The sequence below is a fragment of the Chaetomium fimeti genome, assembly GCF_033439085.1.
Source record: "Chaetomium fimeti strain CBS 168.71 chromosome Unknown B0H64scaffold_10, whole genome shotgun sequence".
Taxonomy (NCBI): Eukaryota; Fungi; Ascomycota; class Sordariomycetes; order Sordariales; family Chaetomiaceae; genus Chaetomium; species Chaetomium fimeti.
The window spans coordinates 132,206-145,809 of NW_026944338.1; the positions used below are offsets into that span (position 1 = coordinate 132,206).

A 13,604-nucleotide genomic window follows, 5' to 3' on the forward strand; every position below is an offset into this window, starting at 1 on the left:
TAGATCTGAACCGTGCTTTCGGGCCTGAGACTGCCATGTTCGCCTCTCGGAACCTTAGAATTTTGGCTAGGTAGGTACTTAAGCTTTGGACTGGTGACCTTTGGGCCGAATCTTACGTGCGGTTTCCGTCATGTGCATTAGCGCTCCAATTTGCGGAAAGAAAGGTGGCATTCGGCTTGCTTCACGTAACGTTCACACAGAAGGGCCATTTTCTGATCGCGGACGAAATGCATTGTGCAGAAGCTGATCTGGAGCATTCTACCTCCATGCTTGGTGAGCCAGCTTATAACCCCGAATAACCGTATGAAGAGGGGTTGGGATCCTGAAGTCGAAAAGGTATCTCCATTGCGGATGCGTGGAACATGTTTCAGAGGAGTTGATAAGTGTAAACGGTGTAGCGTAGGCGACTCTTTCCGGCCTCCGTCGCCGGCGGCGTTTAGGGTCGTTAAGGGGGCGACCCCGGTCCGAGAATGCGAGCCTTCTGCTGTGTCGTCCAAACGTTTTCGGGCGCGAAATTGGGCTGCACACCGATTTGTACTTTTTGAAGGCCGGAAGAATGGAGCACTGCAGGAAGGGAGAAAACCACGAAGCTTCAAACCCCTGTCAATCCCCATACCACATATACCTACCGCATGTTTACATAGTTTAGAAAGTCTAGCCTCATAATTAGAGTTTAGTTATACCACCTCATTGATAATGCGGGCAATGCGCGTCGAGGTATACATGGAAGTTGAGCTGATCCCTTTGTTAAGAAACCTTGAAACTTTGAAGTGAAAGGAGAGACATGCATCAACAGAGAGCACTCGAGTCCACCATACGGTAGTAAATTTATATTCTATAACTAATTAGATGAATTAAAACATGTACAAGTAATAGGCATCTGACGTGGCCGAAACACCTTTCTGTTTCTTGTTCCCCTTTTCATCCTTCTAAAAATTAGAAAGTGGTGAGGCGTCCAGGTGTTTGCATCCCCACACCGGGAACACGTCGGGCTCGACGAGCCAAGATATGTTTCAAACTGGAAAAGTGCCTACCTAACCTTAAATAGCCTGGCGTTGATGTGCGGAGTGGGTTCCCTCACGTTTCACATCGAACCCCAGCTGGTGTCTTGTCTGTACCGATTAGGGGTCGGCCCCTCCGAGAACTTTTCCCTCGCAACAACATTGACCGGCAAGGCCGGCGTGGCAGGCCGGCGAGACTGGTCAGGAAAAAGACGACAGAAACGCTTTGACGATCGCCGTGCATCAGGATGCTACCCTGGCGGCCACCAATTTGGCACAGATTGCATTGCTGGCGGCCGCCCAACCACGCATCGGATCGACAGCCACACAATGCTCACTGCATGAAACTAGACCTTTTGTGGTTGAACCGGAGTTCACCGGGTATCCAACTCAGCCCGGTTTGTCGGTGCCTCGCGACCTCGCTCAGGAGTGATGTTTGAGGTCACGATAACTCATTAACTGAGCTGAACCAGCTGGGAGTCCGTGAGGCAACAGGTCGCGGATTGCCAAATGAACACGAGCTGCGGCGACGGCATTGAGAGCAGTGCATGCGGCTGGGGATCTCGATTGTATTGGCAGGGGTATAATGAACCCTGACGCCTATCTTGACGGTTATATCCAACTTCATTCTCGGCTTTGATGCGACCTTGAAGACTTGGACGGACAGAGACCAAGGTTGCCCACGCCCACGCCCACGCCCACTCCCTTCCCCGCCGAGGAGTTTCGAAAACTCTGAGACACAATGGAGGACGAGAAGAAGGATCATGTTATCTTGACGCCCAGGATGGAGTCCGCCGTCGCCGGAGCCGCAAGGAAATACCCCATGAAACAACACTGGAAATGCCTCGCAGCATGCACGCTCATGTCGCTCTGCCCCTTCCAATATGGTCTCGACTTTGGCTTAATCGGCGGCTTCCAGGCTATGGTTGGGTTTCTTAGAGTATGTCACTCTCTTCGCTTGAATCGTAACACGCAAAACTAAACTCGGTCCCCGTCACAGATCTTTGGCTACTACGATGCCAACGTTCCCGGCGGGTGGAATCTATCGACGGAGCGGCAGCAGCTCATCTCCTCGCTTTTGACCCTCGGCGCGTTCCTCAGCTCCTCTATGGCTGGGCCTGTTGCCGGCGTCATGTCCCGCAAGACAACGGTGTGGACCGCCAGCGTGCTGTGCATCGTGTCGAACATTATAATGATGGCGACAACCAACATTGGAGCCCTTTATGCGGGTCGTTTGTTACTCGGCATCGCCAACGGCATGTTCATGACCTTCTCGCAGTTGTACATTCAGGTAAGGAACCCCACACCCGCCGGCCGGTTTCCGGTTTGCGTTTACCCACCAGTCGCTAACAGCCAGGAGGAATGTTCTCCTGCTCGTTACCGCGGTTTGATGATATCATCTTTCCAAGTCTGGACCACCGTCGGCACGCTTGTCGGTACAGTCGTCGACAACTTCACCGCTAAAATTGACGGCCGCGATGCCTACATGATCCCACTTGGCTTGATCTACATCGTCCCCATTGTCCTGTCCCTGGGTTTACTGTTTGTGCCCGAGTCGCCTCGATGGCTAGCCCAGCATGGTCACCTGGACAAGGCGCGGAAAGCGTTGCGTTGGCATCGTCCGGGATCAGATATCGAGGTCGATCAGGAGATGCGGAATATCCAAGCAGCGTTGGAGAGCGATATGGCGAGAGAAAAGAGTGTTACGTTCTGGGATATGTTCCGCCATCCGGTTGACCGGCGGCGGACGATTCTTGCTACCGGTGCGCTGGCTCTACAGGGTTCGTCCGGGGCAATGTACATGATCGGTAAGTACCTCGTATTCTTGGCCTTGGAGGAGTTCCTAGTTATGCGTGTTGCAATGCTGATCATGTGCAGCATTTGGCACGTACTTCTTCCAGATGGCTGGGATCGGCAACCCCTTTGGGAATTCGTGTATCCTCATCGCGGCGGGGGTTGTCGCCATTCTCGTCAACAGTGCTCTCGTCACCCACTTTGGCCGTCGCCGCGTCTTCCTTGTGCCGGGTCTCATTCTGTGTGGTATTGCCCAGCTCCTCACCGCCGTCGTCTATCAGGTGAACCCTGGTGCAAAGTCCACTGGACAGGCGGTCGTTGCCCTGGCAATTATCTACATCCTCGGATACAATGTCTGTACATCTCTGTCACATCTTAGTCGCTTACCACTAACCACTTTCCAGGCCATGGTGGCGCCCTATGCGTGGATATCGGGCGGCGAGCTCCCCTCACAGCGCCTCCGTAGCTTTACCTTCGGTTTCGCAACCGCTGTCGGGTTCCTTTTGGCGTGGTTGACAACCTTCACCGCGCCGTACTTTATCAACCCAGAGTCTCTGAACTGGGGTCCAAAATATGGCTACATCTGGGCACCTTCGTGTTGGATCTCTGCGTAAGTCACTTGGGAGACTAGCGCTGTATCGCTCTTACGATGGCTAACTGTTGCTCTTGCAGCCTCTGGGTATTTTTCTTCCTTCCAGAAGTCAAGGATAGAACCTTGGAAGAGATTGACGAAATGGTTTGTTTTCCCCACTCCTGGAGTTCAGGTTGCAGCCACCTAACAAAGGACTTTAGTTCGACGCTCGACTTCACGCAAGACAGTTTCGCAAATACGTCTGCCATGGCCGGAATGGGGAAAGTAATGACGCAAGTTCTGAACTAGAGGACAAAAATGACCCAGAGGCTATGCACAAGGAGGTTGTGAGAACTTAACGGGAGAAAATCTGGGTGGCTGTACGGGGGGTAGTAACTTGGGCAACGGGTAAGGGGTTAGTATACATGATTATTATCAGCTTGTAAATCCAAACGTAAGAATCCGCTCCTTGTCCGTCTCTACCATGAAGTACGATGGTGACACCCGCGTACGATGCGGCGACGCTGTGTAGCCCGCCGCTCGGCGGTCCATCCATGGCATAATTATCTCGGAGATTAGGTAGCAGGGGCCGATCTCCTGAACCTTGTTCTGAACCACCCAACGGGTTGTCCCACTTCGGTTGTTGTTTCACATTCACTCGATGAACGTGGGTTCGGTGAACCAACACAATGGGATTCTTAATTTTAATCCCTATTGTACATATATTGCGAGAGCTTTGCTGAGCCTCCCGGGCGTGGGTCTTCCCGAGGCGATCGTGTCAGTCCCATTGCGAGACGCGGCGCTGTTGCTCGAGGGCCGACCTGTCGAGTCGAGATCACAATGAACGGGATAACTCACATTGATTTGTGACTCCCAGCACTGCCGAACATCACAGTGCTTGCAGTAAGAGAAGGGAGTTGCCAAGCAATGCGGCTGGGTAGTACAAGCCCCTGGACCTGTGTGACGCAAAAGGCCGAACACGATCGGGGTCGGAACGGCAATATGCCGGCCGCGGCCATGGGATCCCGCTTGATAGGCCGGCGCTAGCATTCTGTCTGTTTAAAACGATTCGCCGCTTCCGACTGCCTTCCCGGACGTTCTCGGGCATACACATCGGCCCCATCTTGCTGCTTACGATTGGTGTAATATAAGTTACAAAGTACCCTTTTCAACTTGTCGTCGGCTATCCTTCCCAATACCGCAAGTTCATGATGGTTTTTGTTTATATGAAGTATGACTTGTTACCAAATGCAAAGGGGCACGCGAGCCACACAACAGACCTCCAGTCTCGGAACACCGAACCAAGTGGCCTAGGATGTAACCTGGCATCCCGGTTCCTCCACAGTCCACGACTGTTCGTCACATGCTTGTTCGTTACCCGCTGTTACCTCGCACCGTTCCGTCATGCCGAGGGCCGATGCGCCATTGTTGCCTCTCCATTCTTGCTCGCCCCCTGGCCGCTTGTTGGCAGATCGGACAGATCGGGTGGAAATTGCGCATGACACGAGTCTCGTATGGCGGGGATTTCCCTCACCAGAATCCAGCATCCAATATCTGGCCCTTGTCCCATGTTGATTCCCCCCCCTCATTATCGGCGATGGGCACCAGTCACACGACGGGCGGCAATCACCTTGCGCATCGGCCCGTTGTGGCGTTACGAGTTCGCTGCAACCCCCACCGGGCACTTCGGACGACCCCTCCACCCCTCTTCGTAACTGGTGATAAAGAAGTGGACATGCCGTTCATTCTCGGCGTGAATAGGCGCGGTCCTCGAGTGGGAGGCGCGCACTCGATCCGATCCAACTTTTCACGCAACGGCCACCCCCCAGTCTCTTAGTGAACATGGCCTTCCCGGACTCTGATCTGGCAACCCTGCCACTTCCCCACTACCTGAAGTGGCCGTTGATAGGCATTACCTTTGTATGCAACCCGCACCCCGCCCATGCTAATAATTCCGAGCTACTAACACCCCTCCTCTCATAGGGCGTCCTCCTCGCAACCTCATACGCCCTCTACAACCTCCTCCTGCACCCCCTCCGCACCGTCCCAGGCCCCAAGCTCTGGGCCGCCACCCAGATCCCCTACACCCTCGGCTGGCTCTCCGGGCGCCTCCCCTTCGCCATCCACGAGCTGCACGAGCGGTACGGCGACGTGGTGCGGGTCGGCCCCAACCGCCTCTCCTTCACCCACCCGGACGCCTTCCCCGCCGTGCGCGGCCACCGCAAGAGCGGCCAGGGCGAGCACGGCAAGGAGCCGGCCTTCTACGGCATCTCGCGCCAGAACATCCTGGGCGCCTCCCGCGCTGATCATGCGCGCTACCGCCGGATTCTCTCGCACGGGTTCTCGGCCAAGAGCATGCAGGACCAGCAGCCGCTGATTATGCGCTATGTGGAGCTGTTGATGCGCAGGCTGAGAGAGAAAACGCGAGGGGAGGGCGGGGTGCCGCGGGAGGCGGTGGTGGATCTGGCGGCGTGGTTCAATTTTGCCACGTTTGATGTGATCGGCGACCTCGCGTTTGGAGAGCCGTTTGGGTGTCTGGAGGAATCCAGCTATCATCCATGGGTGGGGCTTATTCTGGAAGGTGTAGCACAGTTTGGGATGATGACTGCCATTAATTGGTACTTTCCAGGCCTGTTGGGGTTCGTCAAGAGCTTCACTCCCGGGCGGTATATCGGTGTCCACATAGACATGCAGGCCCAGTACGCGCGGAAGCGGATCACGGACAGACTGGCGCTGGACACGGACCGGGCAGATTTCGTCCAGGCTATGACGGCCGCCAAGTCGGAGGATGGCACGATCCTGAGCATGGAAGAGATGACATCCAATGCGAGGATGTTGGTGCTCGCTGGGAGTGAGACCACAGCCACGGCGCTTTCTGGGGCGGTCTACTTCTTGGCAACGCACCCCGAGGTGCAGAGGCGGTTGGCGGAAGAGGTTCGGTCGAGCTTCGCCACGGAAGAGGAAATAGACCTCCTCGCTGTCAACAACGCGAAGCTGAAATACATGCTGGCCGTCTTGGACGAATCGATGAGGATGTTCCCGCCCGTGCCGAACTCGCTCCCGAGGGTGTGCACGGGAGGGGATGTGATCTGCGGTTACCAGGTCCCTGAGGGCGTACGTATTACCTTCTTTCTTGTGGTCGACTAGACCTCGGGTGGCTAACATTACTCCAGACAGGGCTTGACCTCGTGCCCTGGGCCATGAGCTACAGCCATAGGAACTTTACCAAACCCAACGAATTTCTCCCTGAGCGATGGCTAGAGGAAGACGGGCGTATACGGCAACAGTTCGACAAACGGAGACACAGCGCTTTCCAACCATTTTCGGTCGGGCCACGCAACTGCATCGGAAAAAAGTGTGTTGACAGTCCCCAGAATTGACATTTCCTGGTTTTATGCTAATGCTTTCCGCAACACACAGCTTGGCTTACGTTGAAATGAGGGTCATCTTGGCCAGGTTGATCTGGAACTACGACCTTGTTCTTGGAGATGAGATGTCAGAACGGTTCCTTGACTGCAAATGCTTTAATCTTTGGATGAAAAAGCCCTTGAACGTCCGCTTAACGCCGGCGAGGGGATAATCTCCCCTTGTGGTCCCTTCTTGTCTGGAGACACAATTCAAAGTCGTGCAGGGAGAATACGATCGTTTGACTTTAGTGCCAGGGGTGTCGACTCCCGGGCTGTACCCCGTCGAAGATGGCGACTCCATAAAGTCTGACTGGGAGAGTCACTAACACCAACACCATCCACCCAGTTACCTAGGCCCAAGTTGACGAGGCGGCCAAGCTCGGTTGATCCATCTGCTTTGATTCCGTGTTTCTCAGCATCGCAGAGGATCCTGTCAAAGTACTCGCCTACTGCTGAGAGGTGAAAGATGCGGGCGATTGCGCAGTGGATAGCAAGCAGCCGTGTGGAGGGTGAGTCGATGGTATAGTTCTCGGCAAGGTGGAGTGTCCGAGTAATGGGAAGGCTTAGGTCTCGGATGAGTTTACGTGGAAGGATGTTCTAATTGTATAGGTGTGTGGTTGCTGGTCAGCGTCGCCGGGGGCGAAATAGACGTTGAAGTTGATAAAGTGTGGCGGAAGACTGCAATTGAGAGAGCCCAGTGAGAGTTTGCGAGGTCTCCTGTGTTAATCCGATCGTCTGTGTCGCCAGCGCTGCCGTCCATTTGGTTATCGGCACTACGGCCACGGCTACGGCTGCGGTCACTACGGGCTGCACTGCCGCTGGGTCGCCGATGATAGGCACGTTAGGTATGTGGTGCCACTACGGGACGTAGAGCCGGACCTCGGGGTGTTGGCACTAGCAGCGGGGCTCGCGGCGCCTAACGGGGCCCTAGTAAGGGTGTTGGTGCCAGAAGATGTGCTGGAAGAGGCACTGCGGGCGCGCTGAGCAAGGCGGCTCGAAGAGCGGGTGGTTATACGTTCTTTCGGCTGCGCTGGAGTTGGGTTCCGGCGTACCTTCGAGGTAGCGGTAACAGCGGGAGCTGGCAGAGGGGAAGCCGCTCTCTCGCTCAACCAGTTCACCGGTAACGGAACACTGCTTCTAGGCTGCTTGTCACGGTTGGTACCAGGCACACCCAGCTCGATTGTACCGGCAGGCGATAAAGCCGGCACAGGCGAAGGGGCACGGGGTGCGGCCGACGATGTAGCGAAGGGCGGTGCAGTCAGTCGTATAGCCGGTGCAGGCAAGGGGTTGATGGATCCGGTCGGTAGAGTGCAGGGCGCATTCGACGACACACTTCAGGGCGGTGCAGTCAGTGATTCAGCCGGCGGCGTATGGGTGCCAGTGTAGTTCCGATGTGCGGAGCAACCAGCGAAAGCCAAATATCGTTGGACCGCCAGGTTTCGCCTAGTAGTAGATGGCAGAGTATTGAGGCGCACCGAACTGCTGGGGAGCGGGCTGCTGGGGGGCGGCAGGCTGCTGTACGTGTGTTGTGGCGAGTTACCAGGCGACATCGGCGATGTTGAACTCTCGAATCACAAAAGGGTTGCCAGACCCAGACGAAGCGGCAGTGGGGCGGGCGGCAGACGCTCTAGGTGGGGCCGGCTCTGGGCGGCCCGGGAAACGCGGCACTGTCCCGAATTGGCTAACAAGCGCACCACTTGGAGAAACCGGGGGCGATTCCTGAACATTCAGTGTCGGGGAGGGGATTGAATCGTCTTTCGAATCGGCGAATCCCGTTCAGACTGGTCGGACCACTCTTCAGCTCGTCGACATGGCCCTCAACATCGCTTTCTTCACCAGAAGGCGGCGGAGAGTTCGTGATAACATGCTCACGAAGGACCTGGGCGGTTGGCTGCTCCACGACGGCTTGTTGCTCCTCAATGTTGGAGCTGTCGCTGGTGATCCACGCGAAATGGTGCATCTCGATTCTGGAGAAGCCACTATGTAAATGCAGAGAGGGACTCGGAAGACCCTGTTTGCGATCACCCGCTGATTGTAGTCGATCTCCTATTCACCCTTGGGCATCTTTGGTTTCCAGCAGAGAGGAAATTTGAGCCATGGCAGAAGGGTGTTACGTCTCGAGAGTTTGAAGCTGAGGTATAACAGAACTTCAAGTGTCACGTCTTGAGGGATGCTAGACCAAATTCAAGTAACGAAAAGCCATGGAGGCTTCATGTCCGATAAGTTCCAAACTAAGTCCTGCTACTGGATCTCCATTAATCAATACTCCTTCCCATTTATTGTTTTGTAAAAATGGGGAAAGAGACAAGATACTACAGGGAGAGTAGTAAATATAAGAGGTCATATACATTTGGTTCTACTCGAAATATTGCAGGATTCTGAATGCCGGATAGCAAGCTAACTACAGGTAGTGTTGAACCACCAATTCATGCTCTTTCTGATTCAATTTATTGCGAAACTAGAGGCAAGCCATAAACACCACAAGTTGGGTGCACGCCACCAACGTGAAAAAGTAGGGTGTATAAGGAGGTCCTCCCTCCCCTCAAACTCTTCCTCAAACTCTTCCTCCCACTCTTTTTCCAAACTCTTCTTCGAAAACCCAACCGCGGCCTACCTGCACCGCCGTCGCGCCGCCAACCGCCACCGTCCGCCGTCGACGCCGTCGACGCCGTCAATCGTCGCCACGACCGACCGCTGGCAACCGTCGTTAGAATAAACCGTCGCTACAACGTAGTATCGTCGCTTCAACGATCGACCAACACTGCGTTCAATATTACCATGGCCTCCAAGCGCGAGCAGCCAGGCAGTTCCAACAAGGAGACGACGCCAGAAGATGCATTGGCGAAGCTCGACAAGATGGCCATTATGAGGGATGAAAATGGGGCCATCAAACGATTCTTGGCGTACCATCACCTCCACGATGGAGAACTGAGTACCATCAATCTCGAACAAGCCAGGGTTATACTCGGCGAGCTTGGTATGTCGCGCTGGTCCGAGTTCTCTTGCAAAGGACTTCATAGTTGAACGACGACTAATCATGCATCCTAGCGCGCTCCGACCAGCCAATTCCGTCGAATCACGCATTCTACAAGCTCTGCATGAAAGCCGTCAAGGAGATCGAAGCGTGGCGAGGTCGTCACCCCAACTTCAACATGGCCATCGCTCAGAATAAAATGCCATGGATCCCAACATCGATCAGCCTATCGGCACTCCGATACTTGGACCCGAAATATGCGGGCTTTCCCCCAAAAGTGGACGCCGCATTCAAGAAGGCGAAACTCAGCGAATTTCCGGCGGTTGGAGGTCGATCGAATTGGTGGAACAATGCAGCGTTGGACAACGAGAAATGGCGGGACGATAACCTAGTAGCGAAAAGCTCGAAGCCCCCGGTCCCTGGGTTTAGGGTCAAAGAGCTTCTCCGCCTTACGATCTCGAGAACGATCTTTGCCCGGTGTCGATTGGTACCTCCCTCGCTGAGGAGGCATCATCGTCCTCCACCTCAGACGATACCTAGTAGCGACGCCGAAAATGAGGAGGATGAGTCGAAACCCAAGAAGCGTCGCAAGACGGGTCACCCGACACCCTTCAACAACTTTCTCGGGACGGAGGATGAGGCCGCGTCGACAGACCGACAGAAATTCCTCAACGCTATAGACAGATACCAAAAGGCCTCCAAAAAGGAGGACGAGGCCCTGCAACGCCTCGCCGATGCCCGACAAACCGCCGCCGCCGCCACAAAGGAGAGGAACGAGGCGGTGAGCAACGCATTGGAGGTTATGGTGGAGATGCAACTCGGGGCCGACTTGAGACGCCGTAATTTAGCGGTCCGCGTAGGTGACATGGAGGATGCATCCGCGGATGGTAACGGCGAGGGTGGGTCAGCCTATTAATGGTTGAGCCTTCGGCCGATGGATTGCTTTTATTTTTGCTCATCTTTTCACTCAATATGGGTTGATGCATTGGTTTGACGGGGACCTGGTCCCGTCCATTTTATTCTTCGACATCATCATCATCTTTTATTCTTCGACATCATCATCATCACGTTGACTTCATTAGTTTCAATCGGACACTATACCATGGGACCGACACTATCCCATAGGATGAAAATGTACCGTCCGTCCTAACCTTTACTGTCCGTCCGAATTATACTGTCCGTCCGAACCTGTACTATCCGTCCCAAGTTATACCGTCCATCTCAAGCTGAGGCATCTCATCTCTAGATGATTTTAGCCTCCACACATCAACAGCTCACGCTTATCGTGGTGCCGTAACTACCAGGGACAAACATATACGGGTTGCCACTTGTATAGGCCGGTTAATTCGGAAACGCAACCAAGAAAGTACAATTAGTGGCCCGTCACGGTGTGAATCCCATTATTTTTGGTGAACATTAAAATTTCTGTCTACCCAAGAACCCAAACGCCATTGCGATGCTGGATATCCGCGAAGTTTACAAGGAACCGCCCATAAAGTACCAAATCAAAACGTATATACAAGGCAATCGGCGACTACAATATTTCGCTGATCTTCTTTTCCACTTTGGGTTCCGATCCATCCTCGCTGCTGCAATAACTCCTGTGCTTCTTGAACCCGCTCTCCAGGCGATGCCCCTCTTGGGATTCGGCTCCGGGCCGTTGTTCCTCGATCTCGATGTGGTCGTCATCGAGGGGGTCCTCCGAGATCATTTTGGGGTTAAAGGCGAAGGCCCCCTTGGGTACGAAGGTGGCTGCGAAGACGAGCAGCGAGATGACCGACATCTGGACGCCCGCGGTAAACACCAGCCCGCTGTGGACGCCGCCGCCCTCCATGCCGCCCGACCTGTTGTAGACGCCGTCGAGGTAGCGGCCCAGCAGCGTGCCCGCGACGGCGTAGGTGACGATGTAGAAGGAGTAGAGGAAGGCCATGACGGCGCCGAGGGCCGAGACGTTCTTGTTCTGCGACTCGAGGCGCGATAATGAAGCCTGGATGTAAGCGGCGAGCGAGATGTCACCCGACGCCCAGCCGTACGAGATCGGGGCGAACGTGGCGGCGACGATCCATGCCTGCCCGACCTGGTCTGCGGGCGGATACCAGAAAGGGATGTACCAAACGATCAGCAGCATTATAGCATCCAACCGCAGCCAAGGCATGGGCGTCTGGACGGCGTCGGTAAACAGCAGCACCGAGAAAGCACCAAAGAGTTCGCCCAAATTGGAACCGCCCACCATGATTTGTGCCCAGGCCGAGTTTCCGAGGTACCGGCGCGCCACTTGCGGTGCGATGCCGTTCTCGATGTACCGGTGGGCGTAGAGAGCGACCGAGTAGCCCGGTACCAGCCAAATAAACTTACGGGACGTTAGGAGGATTTTGGCGCCTAGTAGTATTGATTCGCCGAAGAGGTAGAGGCCGCTAAAGGCCGCTTTCCAATACGATGGTTTCTCGTGAGCACGTAGGACCGTTGGTTTCGCGCGACGGAAGTTGAGCTCGCTGATGAAGAACCAGGCGATGGCGCTAATGGTAAAGCAGATCGGGGTGATAATAAAGGCCATGTTGTTGCCGAGCTGGGGGATGATGGCCAGACCGGTCGTGAAGGCGCCGGCAGTGCCCGAGATTTCGTAAAAGATGTGGACCTGACCAAGGTCAGTGTGAGGGGTGCTAGAAGGGGCACAATGAGGGGGGGCATACAAGGGAATCCATCTTCTTGAGCTTCTGAATATTCCCCCCAACGATATCGCGCGGGATGACTCTTCGGATGAGCTCGACCATGCCATACACGATGCCGCACACGGAGTATACCGGGATCATGACGTCGGTATTGTATCTGAGGGATGGTCAGCGGCTGCCCATATGTAGTTGGATCGGGCGGTGCACGAACGTTCCGTAGTAGGGCCACTCATGGTCGGGGTGGTTGGTGCGGTCTGGTATGTGTTGTCAGTGATGCCGCCGAGAAGCCCATCGCGTGCTGGAGTGACTTACAAGCCGCCGGCATGAAGGTGCCGCCAGTGGCCGCATCGATGATGAGCAAGAGAGCCGAACAGAGGCCGAAAATAAGAATGGCACATGAGAGTACATTCTTGGTGGGGTATCTTTTGACCTGCATCACGCTGTCAGAGCGGTGTTCGTGCCGGTTGGTGGGCGAAGACCTGATCCCCATACCAGTGGCCCGATAAGGATTGACCCAATGCATTGGAAGGCCTGGTTGAGGCCGGTAAGGAGGCCGACCCGCTCGAAGGTCCGGCTAGGTGTCCCGTTGTGGATGGCTTCATAGTCGTATCTGTTGCTGGCGAGGGCGATGATGGACCCGTTGAAGGCTTCAAGGCCAAACTTGTACACCATAATCCCCGCAATGTATATGGCGATGTTGCGGCGCTCCTGCGGCGTGAAAGTCTGCAGACTTGCCGCCAGATTGGAAAAGTGTCCCATGTTGACGCTGGGACGGCATCAAGGCCGTGGAGGAAGGGACGGGGCGACTGGACAAAGGAAGGGTTCAAGGGCCCGGAGCCGGCGTGGGGTGCCTCGTGCGATATACATCTTCGGCGTCCAGGCACGTGTGGACTTTGTCTTTCGATGTGGCGACCCAACAACCGGGGCTTATCCCAACCATCGGCTCGGTCAGGGCTCCCACGGGTCCTGCAGGGACAGCCAAGCGGCCGCGATGGGGGTGTCGCTAAACCCGGTCAGCCCTGCTCCCCGTGTGTGGGGGTTGCGACCTCAATGGCAGCCACAACGCCGTGTCTCGCTGTGATGGCACATGGCATGGTTTGCATCGCGGCTCCTCGTCTCGACTTTGGCAATTGCCGTGTCGAGCGTCTCTCGTCGTTAATGAAGATCTTATGTGCAGGACATGGCGAA

At 55.2% G+C, this 13,604-nt stretch overlaps 4 protein-coding genes across 4 annotated transcripts; 3 read left to right on the plus strand and 1 right to left on the minus strand.

The window, feature by feature from the left end:
• Nucleotides 1-1,545: 1,545 nt before the first annotated feature.
• Nucleotides 1,546-3,763, plus strand: B0H64DRAFT_42819 (general substrate transporter). Its single transcript, XM_062805831.1, has 7 exons — nt 1,546-1,941; nt 2,002-2,292; nt 2,362-2,809; nt 2,880-3,148; nt 3,200-3,405; nt 3,468-3,531; nt 3,588-3,763. The coding sequence occupies exons 1-7, from the start codon at nt 1,744-1,746 to the stop codon at nt 3,723-3,725; spliced, it is 1,614 nt and encodes a 537-aa protein (XP_062654641.1). The 5' UTR covers nt 1,546-1,743; the 3' UTR covers nt 3,726-3,763.
• A 1,275-nt stretch (nt 3,764-5,038) lies between these two features.
• On the plus strand, nt 5,039-7,150 carry B0H64DRAFT_42828 (cytochrome P450). Its single transcript, XM_062805836.1, has 4 exons — nt 5,039-5,286; nt 5,350-6,480; nt 6,540-6,721; nt 6,787-7,150. Exons 1-4 carry the CDS (start codon nt 5,209-5,211, stop codon nt 6,944-6,946), a joined length of 1,551 nt encoding a protein of 516 aa, XP_062654642.1. The 5' UTR covers nt 5,039-5,208; the 3' UTR covers nt 6,947-7,150.
• Nucleotides 7,151-9,488: 2,338 nt separating this feature from the next.
• On the plus strand, nt 9,489-10,813 carry B0H64DRAFT_436008 (uncharacterized protein). Its single transcript, XM_062806165.1, has 2 exons — nt 9,489-9,750; nt 9,822-10,813. The coding sequence occupies exons 1-2, from the start codon at nt 9,552-9,554 to the stop codon at nt 10,661-10,663; spliced, it is 1,041 nt and encodes a 346-aa protein (XP_062654643.1). The 5' UTR covers nt 9,489-9,551; the 3' UTR covers nt 10,664-10,813.
• Nucleotides 10,814-11,281: 468 nt separating this feature from the next.
• Nucleotides 11,282-13,175, minus strand: B0H64DRAFT_377897 (major facilitator superfamily domain-containing protein; the record flags this gene model as incomplete). Its single annotated transcript, XM_062802547.1, has 5 exons — nt 11,282-12,382; nt 12,438-12,573; nt 12,628-12,670; nt 12,729-12,846; nt 12,909-13,175. 5 exons carry the CDS (start codon nt 13,173-13,175, stop codon nt 11,282-11,284), a joined length of 1,665 nt encoding a protein of 554 aa, XP_062654644.1.
• Nucleotides 13,176-13,604: the final 429 nt, after the last annotated feature.

What these genes read in the sequence shown, in the direction of transcription:
- B0H64DRAFT_436008 (XM_062806165.1), top strand. Translation starts at nt 9,552, where the DNA reads ATGGCCTCCAAGCGCGAGCAGCCAGGCAGTTCCAACAAGGAGACGACG. An exon ending in GGTTATACTCGGCGAGCTTG is followed by an intron (nt 9,751 to 9,821) that starts GTATGTCGCGCT and finishes CATGCATCCTAG; the next exon opens with CGCGCTCCGACCAGCCAATT.
- B0H64DRAFT_42819 (XM_062805831.1), top strand. Translation starts at nt 1,744, where the DNA reads ATGGAGGACGAGAAGAAGGATCATGTTATCTTGACGCCCAGGATGGAG. An exon ending in CGGGGCAATGTACATGATCG is followed by an intron (nt 2,810 to 2,879) that starts GTAAGTACCTCG and finishes GATCATGTGCAG; the next exon opens with CATTTGGCACGTACTTCTTC. An exon ending in CCTTCGTGTTGGATCTCTGC is followed by an intron (nt 3,406 to 3,467) that starts GTAAGTCACTTG and finishes TTGCTCTTGCAG; the next exon opens with CCTCTGGGTATTTTTCTTCC.
- B0H64DRAFT_42828 (XM_062805836.1), top strand. Translation starts at nt 5,209, where the DNA reads ATGGCCTTCCCGGACTCTGATCTGGCAACCCTGCCACTTCCCCACTAC. An exon ending in CGTTGATAGGCATTACCTTT is followed by an intron (nt 5,287 to 5,349) that starts GTATGCAACCCG and finishes CTCCTCTCATAG; the next exon opens with GGCGTCCTCCTCGCAACCTC. An exon ending in CGCAACTGCATCGGAAAAAA is followed by an intron (nt 6,722 to 6,786) that starts GTGTGTTGACAG and finishes CGCAACACACAG; the next exon opens with CTTGGCTTACGTTGAAATGA.